This window comes from Euphorbia lathyris, chromosome 3 (assembly GCF_963576675.1).
Source record: "Euphorbia lathyris chromosome 3, ddEupLath1.1, whole genome shotgun sequence".
Taxonomy (NCBI): Eukaryota; Viridiplantae; Streptophyta; class Magnoliopsida; order Malpighiales; family Euphorbiaceae; genus Euphorbia; species Euphorbia lathyris.
The window spans coordinates 55,717,546-55,739,006 of NC_088912.1; the positions used below are offsets into that span (position 1 = coordinate 55,717,546).

General features: G+C 37.3%; 1 protein-coding gene across 1 annotated transcript; it reads left to right on the plus strand.

Moving 5' to 3' along the window:
- Window positions 1-6,364: 6,364 nt before the first annotated feature.
- LOC136222471 (fasciclin-like arabinogalactan protein 17) lies at window positions 6,365-8,156 on the plus strand. Its single transcript, XM_066010249.1, has 2 exons — window positions 6,365-7,712; window positions 7,842-8,156. Exons 1-2 carry the CDS (start codon window positions 6,497-6,499, stop codon window positions 7,919-7,921), a joined length of 1,296 nt encoding a protein of 431 aa, XP_065866321.1. The 5' UTR covers window positions 6,365-6,496; the 3' UTR covers window positions 7,922-8,156.
- Window positions 8,157-21,461: the final 13,305 nt, after the last annotated feature.

A 21,461-nucleotide genomic window follows, 5' to 3' on the forward strand; every position in this document is an offset into this window, starting at 1 on the left:
GAGATAGATCAAGAAGACTGATTGGTCTTTCACAGGCTATATACATCGAAAAGGTGCTAAAGCGGTTTAGCATGCTTGAATCGAAACGAGGTAACTTACCCATGCTACATGGAGTAAAGTTAAACAATCATCAATGTCCTAAAACCGATGATGATAAGAAGTGCATGGATGTAGTCCCGTACGCCAGCGCAATCGGTTCGATTATGTATGTTATGCTATGCACTAGACCTGACATAGCGTTCGCGTTAAGTATAATGAGTCGTTACCAAGGAAATCTGGGAGACGAGCACTGGATTGCCGTCAAAAACATTCTTAAGTACTTGAGAAGAACTAAAGATATGTTTCTAGTGTACGGAGAAGGGGATCTGAAAATAGAAGGATTTTCAGATGCAAGTCATCTCACAGATGAGAACGATTTTAAATCCCAATCAGGATACCTGTTTATCTTGAATGGGGGCGCGGTCAGCTGGAAGAGTTCCAAGCAAGGAAGCGTAGCTTTCTCTACGACCGAGTCAGAGTATATCGCTGCTGCGGAAGCAGCAAAGGAAGCTGTTTGGATTAGGAAGTTCATTACTGAACTTGGTGTGGTGCCTGACATTGTAAATCCCATTACACTGTACTGTGATAATAATGGAGCCATTGTGCAAGCAAAGGAACCACGGTCTCATAATGCATCCAAGCATTACCTAAAGCGATACCACATTATAAGAGAAATTGTGGCAAGAGGAGATGTGAGAATAGAAAGAGTACCTACAGAGGACAACGTTGCAGATCCGTTAACAAAGCCCTTAACCCAGAAAGTACATGATCGTCATCTAACTTCTACTGGGATAAGTTATAGAAACAATTGGCTTTAGTCCAAGTGGGAGTATGTTGGGGTTTAGTGTCATATAGACAATTGTTCTAGGATACAAACTTAATGTAAATGAAGTGTTCTTTATATCATTTGTTTTAATGAGATATATGTTTTATAACTATATAAAGGCAATCCCATTTAAGCACTAAATAAAGTCTAATAAAAGGAAATCCGTAAGTTTGTTTAAAGTGATTATAAAGTGTTCATACAAGCATGAAGTGAGACGAAACTTTGTAATAAACTAATAAGCTTAAAACCACCCCAAGTCAAGTAATATGTTTAGGATTGACATATCACTATTGAGACTTGCATGTAACAATGTCTTCTGTCCGACAGAAAGCTGATCTCACAAGCTTCATATATATAGATATCTGGACAATTACATGGATCCGATGAAAAGTAGTTCATTAGGATTGGGGACCCGACTTGAGATAACAGAATGGGTAGATTCATCCTTGTCACCTGTTCATCTCATTGGTATTAATAGGTATAAATAATCCTCGGACTCAAAGGAATGTTAATTGGTCATTCTGGATTACTGAATGTGACGTTTTGATCCTGTTGTAACACGATCTGTAATATGTTACACGATCCTTAACAGAGATGACTCTGGGGTGTGAACAGCAGACGTTGGGTATCACAGGAAGTGATTGCGGGATCGTTATACATTGGATTGAGCATTTATCACTCCCGATAAATGGGAGATATGTCCATGGATCGCTTGTGGAAGTCTTGACTCTAAATCCTTGCAAGGTGATAGCTTAAGATTGAAATGAGATTTCTCTTAACCTATCTAATTGGAGTTGACTCGGCCAGAACAAGTAAAACGAACGTCTCGCTATATGTGACTTGACATTACCCACAGTCATAAGATTCAGTTCAATGACGTAGTTGATAAAGGATCGAATTATACCGTAACTAATATGGAAAGGTCAACGACAGAATCAACATGTCTTCTTATAGCTCTGGGGGAATGATTACGGACTTGCTAATCACATACTTTGTACATCATTCCGTTATGCAAAAGATTAAATATAATTCTTTGAAAATTAATTTAATAGTTGCATACGGCTAGAAGCAATAAGAACCTAATGGGTCACACATAAGACTTGGAACCCAAAAGAGAAACAGATGTTGATTAATTGACGGAAGCCCGACTAAGCCCAATAGGGCCCAGTTAAGGAGGGGGGCGATTTTATGTATGCTAGATACATAAATAATTAATTTGATTTTATCAATTCTAATTAGATTAGGATTATGAATTAAATTAATTAAAGGATAAATAAATTAGGAGTTTTAATTAGATTAAATTACTCCTATTATTATCCAATAAGGTTATTATTATTATCTATTATATTTAGATATATTAATGGATAATAATTAATAATTCTATTCCGAATTAAATTCTTATTCAGTAACCTAATTCTATCTAACTAGGGTTTAGATACAAGAGAATATAAATACCCCCCACCTTGTGATTTTCGAAACACACTAGTCTCTCCCGCAGACTGAGAATTTCGACCACTACAATAGAGGACGGAATTCCACCGATTTCTTCCGAATCAAATGATTTCATCTCTTTCTTCTTCTTCTTGATCTTGTGTTGATTAATTAGAGGCAATCTATTTTGGTTGCTATTCATTGGTTGATTTCTAATCGTTTACTTGTTCGTTTTGTTATGTTCATGAAAGAAGAAAAACAAACAAAAGGGAGAAATTCGTTCTAGTTCCTCCTACATCAGGTCAGTTTACGATTTCGCGGATTCCCAGAGATTGAACCGTCGGATCGCTGCGATTTTTGGACAGGAGCTTCTAGACATATTCTTCAACGTTTCCACCATTGGGATTGTCGTTCGGAGGTCTGGAAGGTCCGTTCGGGTAGGGGAAGATTGGTAGACAGTTTCCATCTCTTTTGAAGTTGTGGGCACTTCGTTTGCAACGGTAGATTGAACTCCAAAAGGTTTTTCCTTCTATCCCTCTTTATATGAAATAACGATTAACGGATCTTAGGGTTAATGGAAATAGGTTAAAATTTTATATTTCCGCTGCTATACGTTAGCCTATTTTCCTTCAGTTTCTTGGGTTGCTACTTGAACCTGCTTCGGAGTCTTGGCCCCGGTTTAGCACCTCCTGAAAAGTGGACCTACCAAGAAAACCTAATCCAATAATAGATGGTGGGTGACCAACCTCATCAAAGGACACGTTTTCCAGTAATCCTTGACAAAGTTGGTCACTAAATATCCCAACCCAATAGACTTATGCCTACAACTAAACATTTCCTGAAAGCAAGTAAAAATAGCATCCACACTGTTAGCTGGTTTGCCTTTGGACACACACCATAACATAAAGACCTCAGTGCTAGACACTTTATTGCTTTCTCTCTTGCCCAACAAGTTATGGGTTATAAATTTGTGGACCAGATTGAGAAGCGGGTCTCGCAGGGATCTGAGAGTAGTAGTATTGGAAGAAAAATAACGCTCACCTGTCAGTTCACAGCATGTCATTTCGGCATTCATGGGATTTTCAAAACCCAAAAGAGTCCCACTCCGATTCTCCACACCCATAAAGAATGCTATGGAAGACTATTTTTGGCGAATGAAGGGTCGCCCCTGCAGTCGGAAAGAATAGAGGTCGCCAATTGGCAATCCCTCTTTTGTCAACTTGCTAAAAAAACTCCAAGGTAATACTGTCATAAGCGACATTTTTCTTGGTGGCTAAATCGAGCCATCCCTGAACTTGAAGGATTTTTCAAAAAGCCTTGTCTAAACCTAGAGCCGCTATATGATGCATTTCAAAAATGACTCGGGGGAGTGGTCTTATGTCGAAAAATAATCATATTTATCCCCCCTCTAATCACCCTTTAATTCTAATGCTCGGCTTTAATTAACTAGAGAACATGCATAGGGAACGCTTATTATTGGTTTAGAATTAGCTTAACGTGTGTTAAGCTAATAATTGAAAGATTAATGGTTTATGTAGTGCTTTCATTTCTATTACAAACAGTTATAAAACAAAAACATAATACATCAAACCATAATAGGAAAAACAAATTCTCACATTTCAATCAATTAATGAAACCAATAATCTCCCAAAATATGTCTTTCTCACTAGAACATATCGCATGACACGTACAATGTACCCATAAATGTTCCTGGTTAGGTTGCTGGCATATACAAGGGTAAAGATTGTCTTTCCCGATCGCGAAGTTATAGTCGAACCGTTTAGAGGAATTCTAAGACCCCTATCTCCCAGTCTGCTCATAAACAGCCGCACAACCTTCTTGTAGTTATTCTCGTGAGTTTCCCATGTTGCATCTAAGATTATTTGAAGATTCTCATATTGCAACATTTGCGGAGTCGCTTGAATAGGGTATACTCGTTGTATCCTCTAGATAAACCACCTGCCCAAATGCACTCTTGCATCTGAGTATGCAATGTTTCCATGTGGCTCGTAATAGCCTCAATATCATTCTAGATGATATGTTTACCTAAGCGACACCTTCTAATGTTCCTCTCCATTCATCTCATTCTAATCCATTTGCTTGGGGAAACGAGCAAGAAGTGGGATCCTAGTAATGCCGACCATACTGCCAAGGCAAAAAAGAAAAAAGAAAGATTAGGTCATGAACTAAATCTTTCGGAGATCAAAAACCAACTTCGATCCATTTCTTAGAGGAACATATGATTCACGACAAATATCATTTTCTAGATTACATGTATGTATGATTTTATTGGTTACACAATATTTGCAAACAGATTATAGTCATACAACTATATGCAACAAAAGACATATAAATTTATTTAAAAATAATAGTTGATTATCTATCATGAATTAATAATCAATGAATTAGAAAAAATATTTATAGTAATTATTTTTAACCACACATAGATTCAAAATATATTAGAAATACATTTTAAATATCTAAAAATTTAAAAAGTATAATCAATCGTTTATTAATTTTACTTTAGTGAGAAAAAAGTCCCACAAAAATTAATTTTTAGAATCTAAAAAACGTTTTTATTTTTTGTAATTTAATTTTAATTTATGTAATTTTCTTGGCATTTAAAAAACAATTTTTACCTATTAAAAACAATTACAGAATACTAATTAATTCAATATCAATTATTCCCTATACCAAAAAATAATTTAAAATTATAGAAAAATCCCAAAAATTCTTACGAGCAGACTGGAAAACTTTGACACCGAGCAGACGTCAAGAGACGCCGGACGCGTCACACACGTGTCGTGCATGTGGGCGGTCACGCGTTGCCTTCCCAACGTCTGATGACTTCCAAACTTTGATCAGTGAGGGGTTTTCGGGGTCTCTGAGTTTGATGGTGTGGTCGGTTTTGAGTTTTTGTGACTGGAAGCAGGCGAAATAGCATAAATAGACCTTAAATAGCTCGCGTTAAATAGCTAAAACGCGCCAAAAATTTCCAGCAGTCACGAGGCGAATTTTAGTAGACCAAAATCATCCCGAGACGCACTAAATACGTAGATATGAGACATGACCCGACCAAACATGCATATATTCAATCAAACCAATCAAAAGAATCTCTAAATGTGCAAAAAAGGTTCCTAACAGATGGAACACGGAGCTAAAAAGCTGTAATACCAATGAAGGCTCTAATAGCCGGATTTCTCCAATCTCAAAAGGACGGGTAATGAACCCGGATCTATCAATAAATAAATCAACAGATTTAGACTTACCTCATGTAGCGTAGATTCGTTGAACAACAGCAGTGGAAGTAATCAACTTTGTCAATCTAGGAGGTTACTACTCTAGAGGATCAATCATCGTTGTTCCACGAACTAAGAACGCACTCCGAGTACAAAAGTGGGCAGCGACTACAAGAAAAGGGAATAGAGGAATTACCTTTGTGCAGTCTCTGATTATTGTATTATCTTGTGTTAGGATGTCAAATTTAGCTTTCACAACTATCTATTTACAGTTAAGGTAAACCTAAAGGTTTAACCCTAACTGATTAGGTTATAAACGGTCATAAATAAATCTATAAATGGATCAGATCCGTTTACTCTATTTATTTCTATACTTTTTCCCTTTTTAAGTTTCAAGTTTCTAATTAAATTTCTGTTATGAATTAAAAGATATAGGATATTCTTAATGGTTTTGTATAATTATTATCATTGATTACAGTAAAGTAAATATTTCAATCCATTTTTAGTAAAATTCTTTAAATTTTTATAAATGATCTTAAGTAAGTTGTTGTTTTATTTGTTAGAATGATTATCTTTTTATACTAGGGATTCGTCCTAGTAAGAATTATAGTTAAATGCCGACACTCTTGTAGAATTAATTGTGTACTAGTCGAAGAGGAGAAGAAAAGCCAGGTGAGAGCATGAAGGACAAGAGCAGCTATTAGAGGTGGGACCCACAAACAGGCTGTCTGAAACATCCCAGATCGCCTACTTCCGATTCCACGATAATTCAGTTTCTCATTTGCCACGTTTATAAAATCTTTAAGCAACCGACACTTTCTCATCTTGAATTCACATGAAAGTAAAAAGCTCCATTGTTGACCCTTGTCCATTTCTGTCACCATCTCTTCCACTCATTCAAATACATTCATTTCAATTTCTCTAACCTTAAAATACTTGTCTCTCCCATTTCCAAATTTCCATGGGTTTTCCCATCTATGGCGCCAGATTCCTCATTCTTGCTACCCATATTCTCCTCCTCGCGTTGCTGGATTCTTCCAATTCCGTCCAAATTAACTCCAATTCTGTCTTAGTCGCTCTTCTTGACTCACATTATACGGTGCTGGCTGAGTTGGTAGAGAAAGCTCTTCTTCTCCAAACCCTCGAGCAAGCTGTAGGTAACCACAATGTCACCATTTTCGCGCCAAACAATTATGCTTTAGAGCGCGAATTGGACCCTCAGTTCAAGCGATTCTTGCTTGAACCCGGCAATCTGAAATCTCTGCAGGAGTTGATTCTGTTCCATATCATTCCGGTTCGGCTTAACTCCGACGACTGGCCGAGTCATTCTTCTGAGTCAACTCTCTCCAATGGGAATCTCAGCTTCACCCTTGAAAAATCTGGACAAAGATTAGTTGGTCTTTCTAAGGTTACCCACCCGGATTTCATAACCCGACCCGATGGGATAATACACGGGATCCAACGCCTTTTGATTCCTCCGTCTGTAGAAAATGAGTTTAATCGCCGCCGGAGTCTTCGTGCAATCAGCGCCGTCAAGCCTGAAGGAGCGCCGAAAGTTGACCCAAGGACCCGCCCTTTGAAAAATCCATCTCCTCCCGCTTTGCCCATTATTTTCGACGCGATGGCGCCAGGGCCTTCTCTGGCTCCGGCGCCAGCACCGGGACCAGGGGGAGCACAGCACCACTTCGACGGGGAGGCACAAGTTAAAGATTTTATCGCAACATTAATGCAGTACGGCGGGTACAACGAATTGGCCGATATACTGGTGAATTTGACCTCATTAGCGAGCGAAATGGGACGGCTGGTGTCGGAAGGGTACGTTCTGACCGTCCTGGCGCCGAACGACGAAGCGATGGCGAAGCTGAGTGCAGAACAATTAAGTGAGGCAGGAGCACCAGAGCAGATAATGTACTATCATTTGATACCGGAGTACCAGACGGAGGAGAGTATGTATAATGGTGTTAGGAGATTTGGGAAAGTAAATTACGATACTTTGAGAGTGCCGCATAAGGTTGTGGCGCAGGAGGCTGATGGATCGGTGAAATTTGGGAGGGGCGAGGGGGCGGCTTATCTGTTTGACCCTGATATTTATACAGATGGCAGAATATCGGTGCAGGGGATTGACGGGGTTTTGGTTCCGGAGGAGGAAGAGGAGGTTGTGGCCAAGAAGAGGAGAGGTAATTTCTATTATTTGTAGTTTTATTATATATTATTGTTGGATTAGCCCCTAGACCTAGTGAGTAATTCCCAAGTAGAATGTTTGTAACATCTGTATATTTGGATTACACTCTTCACTCATTATGCAGGAATATTAGCACAAGTAACATGCCTGGTGTTGAGAGGCATGAGCATGGGGCAAGATTCTCGAATTACCACTTGCCACTGAGGAAAAACACCAAGGTTTTCTGTTTTCAATTAGTAGGTAAAGCTCAATGAAGGTTATTATTTATGTCTTATTTCGCTCAGAATAGAAGAAATAGGTGATGGTCATGGATGTAATTAATCAAGTGTATATCTTAATTTCAAATTGTATTGGAAACCCAAGATGCAATGCTACCTTTTCTTTAAATGGAGGAAGCAACCAACAAACCCTATTTTCTTCAATCCAAGAATCTTTAATATCTTCATTTCAAACCTCTCTTCTTTCTCTTGCATCAATATCACATATTATCATACTATCCTCATCCAATCTTCAGCTTTGTTAACCCCTCTATAGAAATGCCTCAAAAATAAATCCCAAGCTTTAGTTTTGTGATTCTGACAGTGAGAAAAAAAACCAGGCATAGGGGTGAGAACATCCACCTCTCTCCTAACATAAACATATAATTAAGAACAATTTGAGAGCCAAGTTCCAAAACAACTTTCCAATAACCTCTGTCCCAAGCGAAACGGAGCCCAAAGAAAATGCCCTAAATTCCATCGAGAGTAGATGAGCATATTCCAAGATTAAAACAAAATCCATCCAACTAATTGCCATTGACATTGCGAATAAGTCCTTTAGCAGTAGCCACCAGGCTTGGGTTGCCCTTGCTGGCACTATCATAGTTGACTTTAATCCAACATGTGTTAGGTGGATGCCATTTAATCCAAATCTCCCTTCTCCCTCAGGACCGAGAGAAACTAGAAAGGCGAAAGACAATAGTGAAATCAAGGTATTAAGAGAAAATAAACTTCATCTTATCACTAATCAAGACGTGCCCATTCCCAAAGACCATTCGTTCCTCCAACGCTAATACCACCAAATAATCATAGAAAAAACCACTGACCATCATCTCTCCAGGAAAACGAGCATTGCAAGTTGTTATCAATCCAAATTGAAAGATTAGCAGAATAAAATTGAGCGCGACAAGGACATATAACCAAATGATTCCAAATTGAGCGACCATCGTCACAATCCCTAACAATATGAAGAGAAGTTCTGGGATAAGACATTTTTCACAAAACGCATTAGCATTAATATGGCATCTCTTTCGCGCAACATTGGACACAATACTATCATGAGCAAGTAACCAACAGAAAAAACGAATCCGCTCAGGGACCTCCACCTTCCAAATAACGATCCAAGGCATTCCAGAACTGGGACCACTACAAATATGCAGAAGTTTAAAGGGTGAGTTGACCGTGAACCTTCCATTCGAGGTACCATTCCACGGCCAATAGTCCGACCTCTCCCCATCCATAAGCACAACTTTAAAAGCTATGAGAAGAAGCTTGGAATGTGGCAGGACCTTTTGCAACCTGTGCTATGATTCCACGATCCAAAAATTAACATTCCACCAATCAGCCACTGCGGAATTGACATTCGGCACAAGGACGATGACAATAGCCTCAGATATTAAAGGCTTATCATATAACCACACATCCGTCCAAAAGCAAGTAGTCTGTCCATCATGGACTAGCTCCTTAATCCCCTTACCAAGAAGCTCGGAACGAAGCATAATGCTTCTCCAAGTATAGGAAGAATTACTTGGAAGTTGAAAAATATCTAAACCGGACCTTCCCTTGCCATATTTAGCCTACATAGTAATCGTCCAAACGAAAGTCTCATCAGTTAAAATACGCCACCCAAGCTTGGAGAGTAAGGCAATATTCATTTCAAGCATATGGTAGATACCAAACCCACCATTACACTTGGGAGCAATAAGGATATCCCGTTTAAGCAAATGGAGCTCCTTTTTAGTGTTATAAGAGCCCTAGATGAAACTTCTATAAAAATACCCATTATCAAGGCAGTAGTTTGCATGGTGTACACATGAATAGCGAATGTAAAAGACTTAACCATAGTCACACGACCGATAATCGATGGGGGTTTTTAGCTTTCCAACCTGAAAGCATGCCTTGAAGTTTCTTAACCACGTGATTATACGTGACGTGCGTAACCTTTTTGTGAATCACCGGAACACCTAAGTATGTCCCAAGGTTAGGGGTTAAAACCACACCCAAAGCATCACTGAGTCTCTTTCTAACTACCGAGATGTTGGAGGAAACAAGTATATTGGACTTTTGACAATTCACTAATTGGCCCGATAATGCACATAAAGAATCCCTAACCTCCTTAATCGTCACAACTTGCTACATATTTGCCTTCGCAAGCAAAACTATATCGTTAATGAACAAGATATGAGAAATAGATGGCCCTTTTTTAGAGATCCAAACACGTATCCATCGACTATTAGAAATTGCATCAGTAATCAAAAGATTCAAGCGCTCTAGGCATAAAATGAACATATACTTAAAAAGTGTATCGCCATATCAGAGACTTATAGTCGGTTGGAAAGCAGGTAACGACTCGTCATTCTAGGGAACCCTTATGGAGAAAAAGTGTTGATGTGTTAGTGTATGTCCTAGTCCTTAGATGTTGTAAAATTCGATTATTATCAATAAAAGACATAATATATTCAGTTCATTTTATCTTGTGCAAGATTTACTTAATAGAGTATTACAATATAGTGATATGCATATGTTTGGAGGGTTGAGGATCTGGACAAGTGAAACCATAGTGTGATTAGATACTATATCAAAACATCCCTAGTCTGTAGTTATCGTGGGAATGATAATGAACTAAAAATTATTATGTGCCTTGATTGTGATGGTGTTTCACTGGTCACAGACATGAGATGGCAAACCAAGGGCATACGATCTTATGAAATAGTAAGCACTTGATCGATCCGCTTTATGAGAACACCACATGGTCTCATGACATATGTGTATCTCATGCACTACTAGAAAATCACTGTTTACAGACGGAAATTTCCGTCAGTAAAGACCTAAATTCCGTCAGTAAATCAGTTTACTGACGGAACTTTGACGAATTGAAAAACGTGGATAAAACACACGTCGGTAAAATATTTTGACAGAATGCTGACGGATTTGGTTGACGGATGCCTGGTGAAATTTCCATCGACTTGAATGGACAATAACCCGTGCTTTGGAACTCACAGACTTGCTCGGACAATTTCCTGAGCCTTGGACTTGTATGAATGGTACTCCAAGCTTCGGATTTGTTGGACATGAATTGAGATGGGATAACTCGGTCACTTGAATATGATTTGATCACTTTTTAGAATATTCTTGAATCGAGTGTGCCTTGCTTTTTGGTGACATAAAAATTGTCTTCAATTTTAAAGCGAGAATTTATGGGTATCTCAGACATTGACGAGCAGGTCTTTGGATCCATCAAAATTACTGTAAAAACAAAAATAATAAGAGAAATATTTATATTAATAATACAATATTTATTTATTACCAAAAACTCTATTTTTAAGCGTTCAATTGTCCTTAATTTATTGACTTTTCAATTTTTGAATCTATTTGTCAGAATTCGTTATTTAGAAATTAACTATATTCTAAACGTTTAATTATAATATAAATCGTGACCAAAGTCAATATTAACTTTAACTTTAATATACGATGTTACATCATAATTCGTAATTCAGACTATACGCATTTCTAATATAGTTTACGATAAATAAATAAGCATTGAAATGTTAATTCGATTGATTGACATCTGAACCTTAATTAATAAATTATAACTCGAATTTAAGCAAATTCAATTTTATTCAAAATACGAGGAACATATCTCGAATAAAATTCATAATAGGTTAAAATTATACATTAATTCTATTAAGTCGCATTTTGAATATAATTCGATATTTTTATCGATTTATACCGAAATATGATAAATTAGCCTTAATAGCACAATTTTTCCCCAATAAATTATTTTCCAGATAATACCATATATTCTAGATAATTCATGAATTGTTCAAATTTTGAGTTGAATTTATCAAAAACTTAAAAATTAGTCCGGACAAAAATGGGTATTTACATCTGCCCCCTTTGTATATCTCTATAGAAAATGGAGTATAAAAAGTAGACCGAGATACTCATTTTGGCGGGTTTATTATACAACAAAATTAAAAAAAGGATAAAGATGAGTGTTTGCGGTCTCCCCGCTCCTGTTTGATTTTCGTTTTGGATAATTGTGTATCTGAAACGATTGAAGTGTTTTGAAATGACTTTGACCAGCCATTCTCTGTGATGGATGATTTTGATTGTTTGATTGTGTGTATCTGGATTAATTATGTTGGGGATTCACCAGATTTTTAGTTTTAGCTTCTTTGACAAAGGCTTTGAAGGTCGTGCAATGCGGGATGAGTTGATTGACAGATGAACACTCCGTTCTTGTTAGGTTGAGTGGAATAGCTTGGGAACGGTCATTCTGCAGTTTGAATGGCATTGAGACTGGGCCTTCTCCAGTTTTGAATGACTTGAGACTATTCATTCTACAGTTTGAATGGCATTGAGACTGGGCCTTCTCCAGTTTTCAATGAATTGAGACTGCTCATTCTGCAGTTTTGAAAGACTCTAAGACTGGGCCTTCCGCCAGTTGAATGAATTGAGACTGCCAGTTTTAAATGAATTTAGACTGCTCACTCTACAGTTTTGAATGCTCTGAGACTGGGCATCCTCCAGTTTTGAATGAATTGAGACTGCTCACTATGCAGTTTTGAAAGACTCTGGGATTGGGCCTTCTGTCAGTTTTGAATGAATTTAGACTGCTCACTCTGCAGTTTTGAAAGACTTTGGGACTGGGCCTTCCGCCAGTTTTGAATGAATTTAGACTGCTCACTCTGCAGTTTTGAAAGACTCTGAGACCGGGCCTTCCGCCAGTTTTGAATGAATTGAGACTGCTCATTCTGCAGTTTTGAAAGACTCTGAGACTGGGCCTTCCGCCAGTTGAATGAATTGAGACTGCTCATTCTGCAGTTTTGAAAGACTCTAAGACTGGGCCTTCCGCCAGTTTTAAATGAATTTAGACTGCTCACTCTATAGTTTTGAATGCTCTGAGACTGAGCATCCTCCAGTTTTGAATGAATTGAGACTGCTCACTATGCAGTTTTGAAAGACTCTGTGACTGGGCCTTCCTGCCAGTTTTGAATGAATTTAGACTACTCACTCTACAGTTTTGAAAGACTTTGGGACTGGGCCTTCCGCCAGTTTTGAATGAATTTAGACTGCTCACTCTGCAGTTTTGAAAGACTCTGAGACCGGGCCTTCCGCTAGTTTTGAATGAATTGAGACTGCTCATTCTGCAGTTTTGAAAGACTCTGAGACTGGGCCTTCCGCCAGTTTTGAATGAATTGAGACTGCTCATTCTGCAGTTTTGAAAGACTCTAAGACTGGGCCTTCCGCTAGTTTTGAATGAATTGAGACTGCTCATTCTGCAGTTTTGAATGCTCTGAAACTGGGCATCCTCCAGTTTTGAATGACTTGAGACTATTCATTCTACAGTTTGAATGGCATTGAGACTGGGCCTTCTCCAGTTTTGAATGACTTGAGACTGTTCATTCTACAGTCTGAATGGCATGGAGACTGGGCCTTCTCCAGTTTTGAATGACTTGAGACTGTTCATTCTACAGTTTGAATGGCAATGAGACTGGGCCTTCTCCAGTTTTGAATGAGTTGACACTGTTCATTCTACAGTCTGAATGACACTGAGACTGGGCCTTCTCCAGTTTTTGTTGAGTGATGACGGCTCCCCGACTGATTTGATTTGAGTGATGACGGCTCCCCATATTCTTTTGAAGATGAGTTGTACTTATGATTACTTGTCAGGCTTCTTATGTTCCTGCAAAGACTCAACATCTATGCACGCCATAATGGATGAATGCATATGTAACATGCTTTCTTTGGAAATGATTTTTTTTATTCTTTATTTGAAAGAAGAATTGAGATTTTCCTTTGTTTGAGAATAACGAGTTTTCTCTTTTGGGATTTTTGTGAATTTTTTTTATGCATGATTAATTGCTCATGGAATACAAATTTGATTATGTAGAATATTTCTGATGAATGAATGAGCTTACTTGATAAGGAGAATAATTTTCTGAACAGTTTTGACCTTAAAGGTCTGCATATTATTTTTCGTGAAGCACTTAATGGACACTGGAATGAAATGAGTATTTCAAAGAGGGAAGAGCATGATAAATGAAAGATTCGAAATGACATGCAATTGAGTTCATGAACACGGATTTCTACTCTTGGAATGAATGCATGCGATGAAATTGATATATCAAAGTATGAAATGCTTGCAATTTTGTAATTTTTTTTTTTTTGTAATACTTGAGGAAAAATACAATTTAGTGTACAATATTTTTTTTGTGATTTTTTTTGTTTGAAAATTATTTATGAAGATATCGTGAAAGATATGAAAACATCAATGAGATTGTTTTTTTAATTTTCGTGGAAACATCAATGTGATGTGACTTTTTTAGTGCAGTTTGAAACCTTTATAGCAAAAAGATAAATGTGATATGATAATTGTTTCGAAATTTTTGCAATATAATTTTATGATTTTTTCTTGAAAAATACTAATGGAAACATCCAGGCGATGTGATGATTTTTTGAAAATTTTATGAGGACAATGATTCCAAATTATCCATGCAATATGATAATATTTTTTGAAAACTTTTGAGGAAAAGGATGACGAAAACATTAATGCGATATAATGCTTCTTTTTTTATTTTTATGGAAAATATCAATGCAATATGCTGGAAATACACTTGAAGATTTTGTGAAATCATTATGAAATGTGTTATGAAAAATAATGATAAGAAAATTAGCAGTTTTTTTTAAAATTTTTATTTTTTGCTCATTTGTAATGCGTAACCCGAGAGAGATCGGTGCTTCTTCTCGAAAAATTTGGCTTCATCTGATTAGAACTCCATGGTTCCAGACTTGCATCATAGCTTGAGAAATTGCCTCTTGGTCAATCATCATGACTTCGCTTCGGCTCATTTTCGCAAAGCCTGATCAATCTTTCTGAATCTTCGCATTCTTGGGGATATTTGGCGCATGTGCAATCTGAGAGAGATCAAACTGCTTCTCAGGATCTTGACTTCTTTTGTTTAATATTCAGTGGTCATGCCCTTGTCTCTCAGTCCACCATCCAATTTTTGGCATTTTTGCAAAGATTAATCAGTTTTTCTAAACCCCGGCTATCTCTAGGGATATTTGAAGATTGTGGTTCTTTACAATCATTTCACATGAAGGTACCATGCCCCCAATGTTTTCATTCTCGGTTTCAATATTACCGATGTCTCTGTCTGCTGGATTTGGTGCTGAGGAAGCCAATTGGGTTGCCCCCCAGAGAACTCTGCATGAACACGCGCTCAAACATCGGAGCGGTATCTCAGTATCTCATTCTTCAAACATTGGTCAACACCCCTGAGGATGTTTCGCTCTCAAGGCTTGTGAAGATTATGGTTCTTTATAACCATCTGTCATGAAGGTACCATGCCCCCAATGTCTTCCAATATCGGTTTCAGCGCTACTGATGTCTCCATTTGATAGATTTGGTGCTGAGGAAACCAACCTGTTTGCCCCCCAGTAAGATTTTGAATGTACATACTCAAAGGTTGGAGTGGTATCTTGGTATCCCCTTTTCTAATTCTTTTTCATGCTTTATCTCCATGTTTAAGATATGAGTGGCTTAAACAAGTGGCTTAGATAGTGAAGCCATCAAAAGTTCAAATGATCAAGAAGATTTCACTGCTCAACACGTCTTCTTATGATGTTTTCTCTTATGCTTCTCGAGTTTTCTTCGGTAGCAACAACTTGGTTGCCCCCAATTTGTGTTCTACATCTTCGTTTTCTTGGCAATGAGGTTAGTGATCTTCATTGGTGGACCTCATAATTTCCCCCCGGATTCGTCTATCCATGCTCAGACTGATGATATGAGGATTTTCTGTTGGTGGAATTTCCACAATTGCCCCCCCAGATTCGTTTGTTTGTGCTTAGATCGACAACATGGCAATTTTCTCTTGGCAGTGTTTCCACAATTGCCCCCCCGATTTGTTCATGTTCAGAAATGACTGATTGTGTGATGCTAAGGAGATCGATCTTGATGCCTCCCGATTTGCTCATATTCAGATGTGACTGACTTGGTGATGCTAAGGAGATGGATCTGATGCCCCCCAGACTTTTGACGTCTTTGCTATTGATACATTCCCCTTTTCTTTTCAATTCCTCATCTAGCTTCGTTGAGCTGCTTTTTCACGGACATTGAAACTGAGATTTCCTTTTGGACTCCTCATCTTGAAAGGTATCCACTGGAGCATCTGAATTTTTGAATCACCAATTCATTCATACAGGGTGTCGGGACTCCATCTCGACCTTTGCTCCAGGAATCAATGGTGATTCACTGGATTAAAAAAAAATTCTAGTCAATGATGATGATCTTCTGTCATAATCATGTTGGCTCTGAGCCTTCAGAATTTATCTGCTTAATCAACATTGTTGTCGAGGGTAATTTTGAGAGATTCTGAACTTGTTGTATATGATTGACCCTTGCGAGAAGATTTTTCTCTTTGAATAACGATGGAAAATCCTTATGATCGCCTGAAGAGGAGATATTGTTTCTCGCTGCTCAATGTATCCGTTTTGATTGCATCTTTGATTACATCCGATCATATGAATTTCAAGGTAGATTATCAAGATTAAGTCAAGTTTGAAAATGAAACTACCATATGCTTATTTTTCATATTCCTCTCCACTAATGTAGCCAACTTCATGACTAGGGATCGAAAGGTCTTTTTAGGTTAAAGGTAATATTGAGGGAAAAGGCTTAGAAATCCAGTTGAATTGGTCAATTTTTGTCAATCACGAGGAGGTTCATATGCTCGAACTCGGATGATTTGACCGGATCGTCTTATGACTCTATGCTCTTTGACTTGCCTTAATTTTTGCCTAGATTGAGGTTTTCAACCTAGCAGGCGCTTTTTTTTACCCTTTCTTTTGCCTAGACCGCCCTTGTGGGGTTTTCGATCTAGCGGGTTTTTTCTTTTTTCCTCTTTTTTTTTTACCCTTTCTTTTGCTTAGACCACCCTTGTGGGGTTTTCGATCTAGCGGGTTCTTTCCTTTTTCCTTTGCCCTATTTTTTCCTAGACCGCCCTTGTGGGGTTTTCGATCTAGCGAGCTTTTTTTCTTTTTGTTTTAGCTGCATTGACATTGTATTGCAGCATATTGGAACATCTCTTGTATTGACCTGGTATTGGTCAGTTTGAAGGAATATTGATTGTATGACTTTCGATCATCCTTTAGTCAACTGGTTTTCTTGTAGGAAAAGTGAGAATTTGGTGATATGAAAGAAAGGTTTATCATCAGCTCAAAGGGCGAACAAAGGAATATGATGAAAGGGTAGGTAAAAGGCTGAATGAGTGATTCAAAGAAGGCCTTAGTCATTTCCTTAATCATGAGTTAGTCAAATATTTCGCCTCGAGGAATAATCAAATAAGTTCTAGAGTTTGTTTTTTTTTTTGAAAAATCTTAATATGGATAACTTCCCTAGAAACACATGTATAACAATTGATTGATCATTTTTTTGGTGCACAATCTTTGTTAATCGCCTGGATAGTCAAGTCATGGACTTTCATGTGAAGATTTTTCTTATTTGTCAAAATTCTCTTTTATCACCGGCAAATCTCAGTTCAAGTGTTCATTGGGGTGTGAAAAGCAATGAAGATCCCACCTTGATTATTATCACCTGGAACAGGAGCCACAAAAGCCCAAATACCATGCATTGCTTATCTTCAAGAGCCAATAGTCAGTGTTGAGTGCTCGTCATCTCTCAAGTATTCAGATCTGTAGAAGCTCACATTTCTGAAGAGAAATCAGCAGAAGCTCACAATTCTGAGGAGAAATCTCATGATTCCGAAATAACTGAGAGTAGGAGGTGATTCTCTTCTCATTTTGCCCATGGATACCTGATTTCTTATGCACTGTGTGATTGCCTCGATACAAGACATCTTCAATCAACATGTTAGAAGAATGCATCCTTCATACTTTGTCTCAGTTCTACTTGTTCTGAGCTTCTCTTTAACTTTCTCTCCGGTTATAATTCAATCTGAAACCTTGACTGTAGATTTTTCCCCCTCATACTGGGATACAATGCCCCCTAATGTGTTCGACAAACTTCAAATTTTTGTTGTGAACAAAGGAATAGTTTGAACTGCATTTGCCCATTCACTTTTCATGCATTCTCAGTTATCTCACTATTTTTCATACCCCAAAGGTTACGTTGCTTTTATGATTTCAGTGGTTGAGAAAAGCGCTGGTGAATTCTTCCATCTTCAACTACAGGTTCAATCCAACTGCAGGAATCATCTTGAAATTATCTCTTTGGGATTTTTTTTTTTGAAAATTAGATCAAAAGTTTGCTATCGCCAAATGATTAAGAGGCTGCAACACATCATTAAATGGTTCTTTGGGCAGGGTGATCCACTTTTCCTTTCAGATTCTGGCAATTTGCACTTGTGAAGGGTGACTAGAGACCCAACATAACTGAGTAAGATCAGTTGTTTCTCTCTAACAACTTCCACTATTTCGGCTTTTCTACGTTGTCTTTTAACCCTCTTCCTCATGTTTGAGCATTAGCACCATTTCCCATTTGTTTCTGTTTCGAATCCCTTTCTTCCGAAAGTGTGGGATTGAACACATGTGACTTTGCAAGATTTGCCACTGAAGTTTGCACTTTTGAGGCTTGAGATGCCTCTCTTCCTGTCTGTCGTCATTCAACAAATCTACCAACTGAGCAGTCTATTTATTCAAGCCTTGGAGACCCGTTCTTTGAGCTTTATCTTGTCTCTTCTTAATTCCTTGTGCCTGATTATCTGTGACTTTAGACACTATGAAATTTTCACTTTTGAGGGGTAACTAAAGACTTGAAATAGCTTAGTCAGATCAATGGTTCCTTTCAACAGTTTCAATGCCACCTCCAATATTCCAACCATATGATGATGGGTTCTGTTATCCCTTTTCCTCTATTTTGGGCATTGGCACCATTCTTCGTCTGCTTCTGATTTGTATCTCTTTCTTCTGAAAGTGGGGGATTGAATACATATGCTTCTACAGGACTTGCCACCGAAGTTTCCATAGTTGAGGCTTGGGATGCCTCTCTTCTTATGTGTTCATCATTCAACAAATCCATCAATTGAGCAGTCTGCTTATCGAACCCCAGGGGACCCATTGTTTCAACTCTTTCTTTTAATTTTTGTGCTTAATGATTTGTGATTTCAGACCTTTCTTGGATTGTCTTTTGAATAAGCCAAATGGATGGACCCTTTTGAAAATGCTTTATTATTTTCATCATGTTTTTTTTAGAAAGACACAAAAATATGTAAATGTATGAGATGTAAGGAAAAAAAATCTTTTTTTTTGTTCCTCAAGATTTTATTTTCATTAAAACTAAGAATGAAATATGTTTTGTGAAATGCGTGAATATGCTATATATAATGTCATGCGTATCATGATGTAGAAATGTGAAAATGTGAAAATGGATATCATGAAATGATAACAATGTGCCTGTATGGCGACAAGAAGTGAAAATGTTATGTTATGAATGATTATGAATGATCGAGGCATAATGATAATAGTCATGAAAACATGTAATGAGGATGTATATTTAACAAGTGATGTGAAAACGTTCACATGATATGAATGAATGTCATGATGTATAGTAGGTGTCACGTATACGTACCGGATAAATGCATGTTATGACATGCGATGATATGGCATGAAAATGCGTTGGGAGAAAACCGCTAGTACTATAATGTGATGATTATGATACAAATGAATAACTAGACGAAACTAGTTTATTGAAAACATTTTATGAGATGAAGTGTGAATTATGCACCTAAACTAATGAAGGTATGTACATGTATTATTTTTTTCAAAAGATAGAATTAAATACTGAGAGATTGTGGGGAATTGTCGTGTTAATAGTGAAAGTATTTGATAAGCACATGATAAGCACGACACGTATGAACAATCAGAATAATATTATGAATGGATGATGCAATCCTAAAGGGTGAACCTACATAAAATTGGCCGGTTACTATAGGGTAGCTCTTGGTTCTAATTCTATCGAGTAGTTACCAAATCCTTAACCCCTTAATGTTGACATGGAAGTCCAATTTGGTTTGAGAACGTTTCAGGACCCGTTCCCGGTTTCCCTAGTGGTATCCGTACTTTGCCTCACCTAAACTTAATAAAGGTAAGATCATAACATGATCTTTTTGTGCATAAGTGAAAGTGTGGCTTATACAAGATGCAATATTTAAAAACAATAATTGAGTACCACCATTAATCAAAGCAATAACAAATAGCACATTGAACAATGATTAAACACATAATATCACTTACATAGCTAGGAAGTCCCCAGCAGAGTCCCCAGCTGTCGCACCCTGGCTTTCGGTTTTCAACAGGTCTGGGTGCGTGGCCGGCTCGATCCGCTTTTCGTGTTTTAGGTTTCCAGTCGCCACCAATCATCACTTGGAAATACGTGTGCGGGCGTGATTGGTCGCCCTATCTGTTCGGATTGACTCTATTTGGTTTTGTTTTGACAAGGACGGTCTTCGAAGAGATTTAGGTTCGTTTTTCCGGTTACGTGTATGGAAGAGATGTGATCTCACCCTACCCCGCTCGACGTATCGGTACTATTGTGATATTATGTGTTTGCTATTCGTTTTGTTTTAAATTGTTTATAAACCAGGTACTCGTGGGTTTGGGGGTTATTGGTTTTAGATTTGTTTTAATTTGAGATTACGTATATGACATACATGTAATTATATTTTATCGAATTGAAATGTCATTTTATTTTACGTATATCACATATACGATAAATATGATATGGATTTCAATAAGAAATATGTTAGATGTATTATTAAATTCAGATAACATTTTTATGTTGATTTGAATTAATTTGATTAATTGATTTGAGATAACATCTCGAATTGAATTGTTTTTGGTTTGGAGCTACGTGTATCACATATACGTAATTATGTTGGATTAATTCAAATTTATTTTACATATATCACATATACACGAAATAAAATATGAACCTTAGTAAAGCACATTTTAAATATTCTTAATAGGTCCGAACGAGGGTTTCTCATCGATTTGAATTGGATTTGATTTATTAAAACTCAAGATAATCATCTTAAGTCGATTTATTTTGGTTTTAGAATCGGGTATATCACATATACACAATATATTCATATTATTTTTATTTAACAAATTAAACTAATTATGTGCGCATAAATTTTAAAATAAAATTAACACTAAACTGAAAAAAAAATATACATGCTACATAGAATGAAAATAAAATGGGTTAAATTACTAAGGTAAGTGGTGGAACTAAATCATAATGTAAGGGACCTAATTGAAAAAATAGATTAAGATGCAGGGACTTAATCAATTTTAAACCTAGGCAATCAGGGTTTAATTTAAATATGGAGGGACCTGATCGAAATAATTAAAACAATGGGGCTCAAATCAGATGAATTTATACAAAATGGGGGGCAATTTGCGAATAAGAAAAGTTGGATATAAATTTGGATATTACGGTTTTACCTCACATTTGTTCCAGCAGC

Coding starts and splice junctions, on each gene's coding strand:
- LOC136222471 (XM_066010249.1), top strand. CDS start 6,497: ATGGGTTTTCCCATCTATGGCGCCAGATTCCTCATTCTTGCTACCCAT. Junction 7,713..7,841: donor TGTGGCCAAGAAGAGGAGAG/GTAATTTCTATT, acceptor CTCATTATGCAG/GAATATTAGCACAAGTAACA.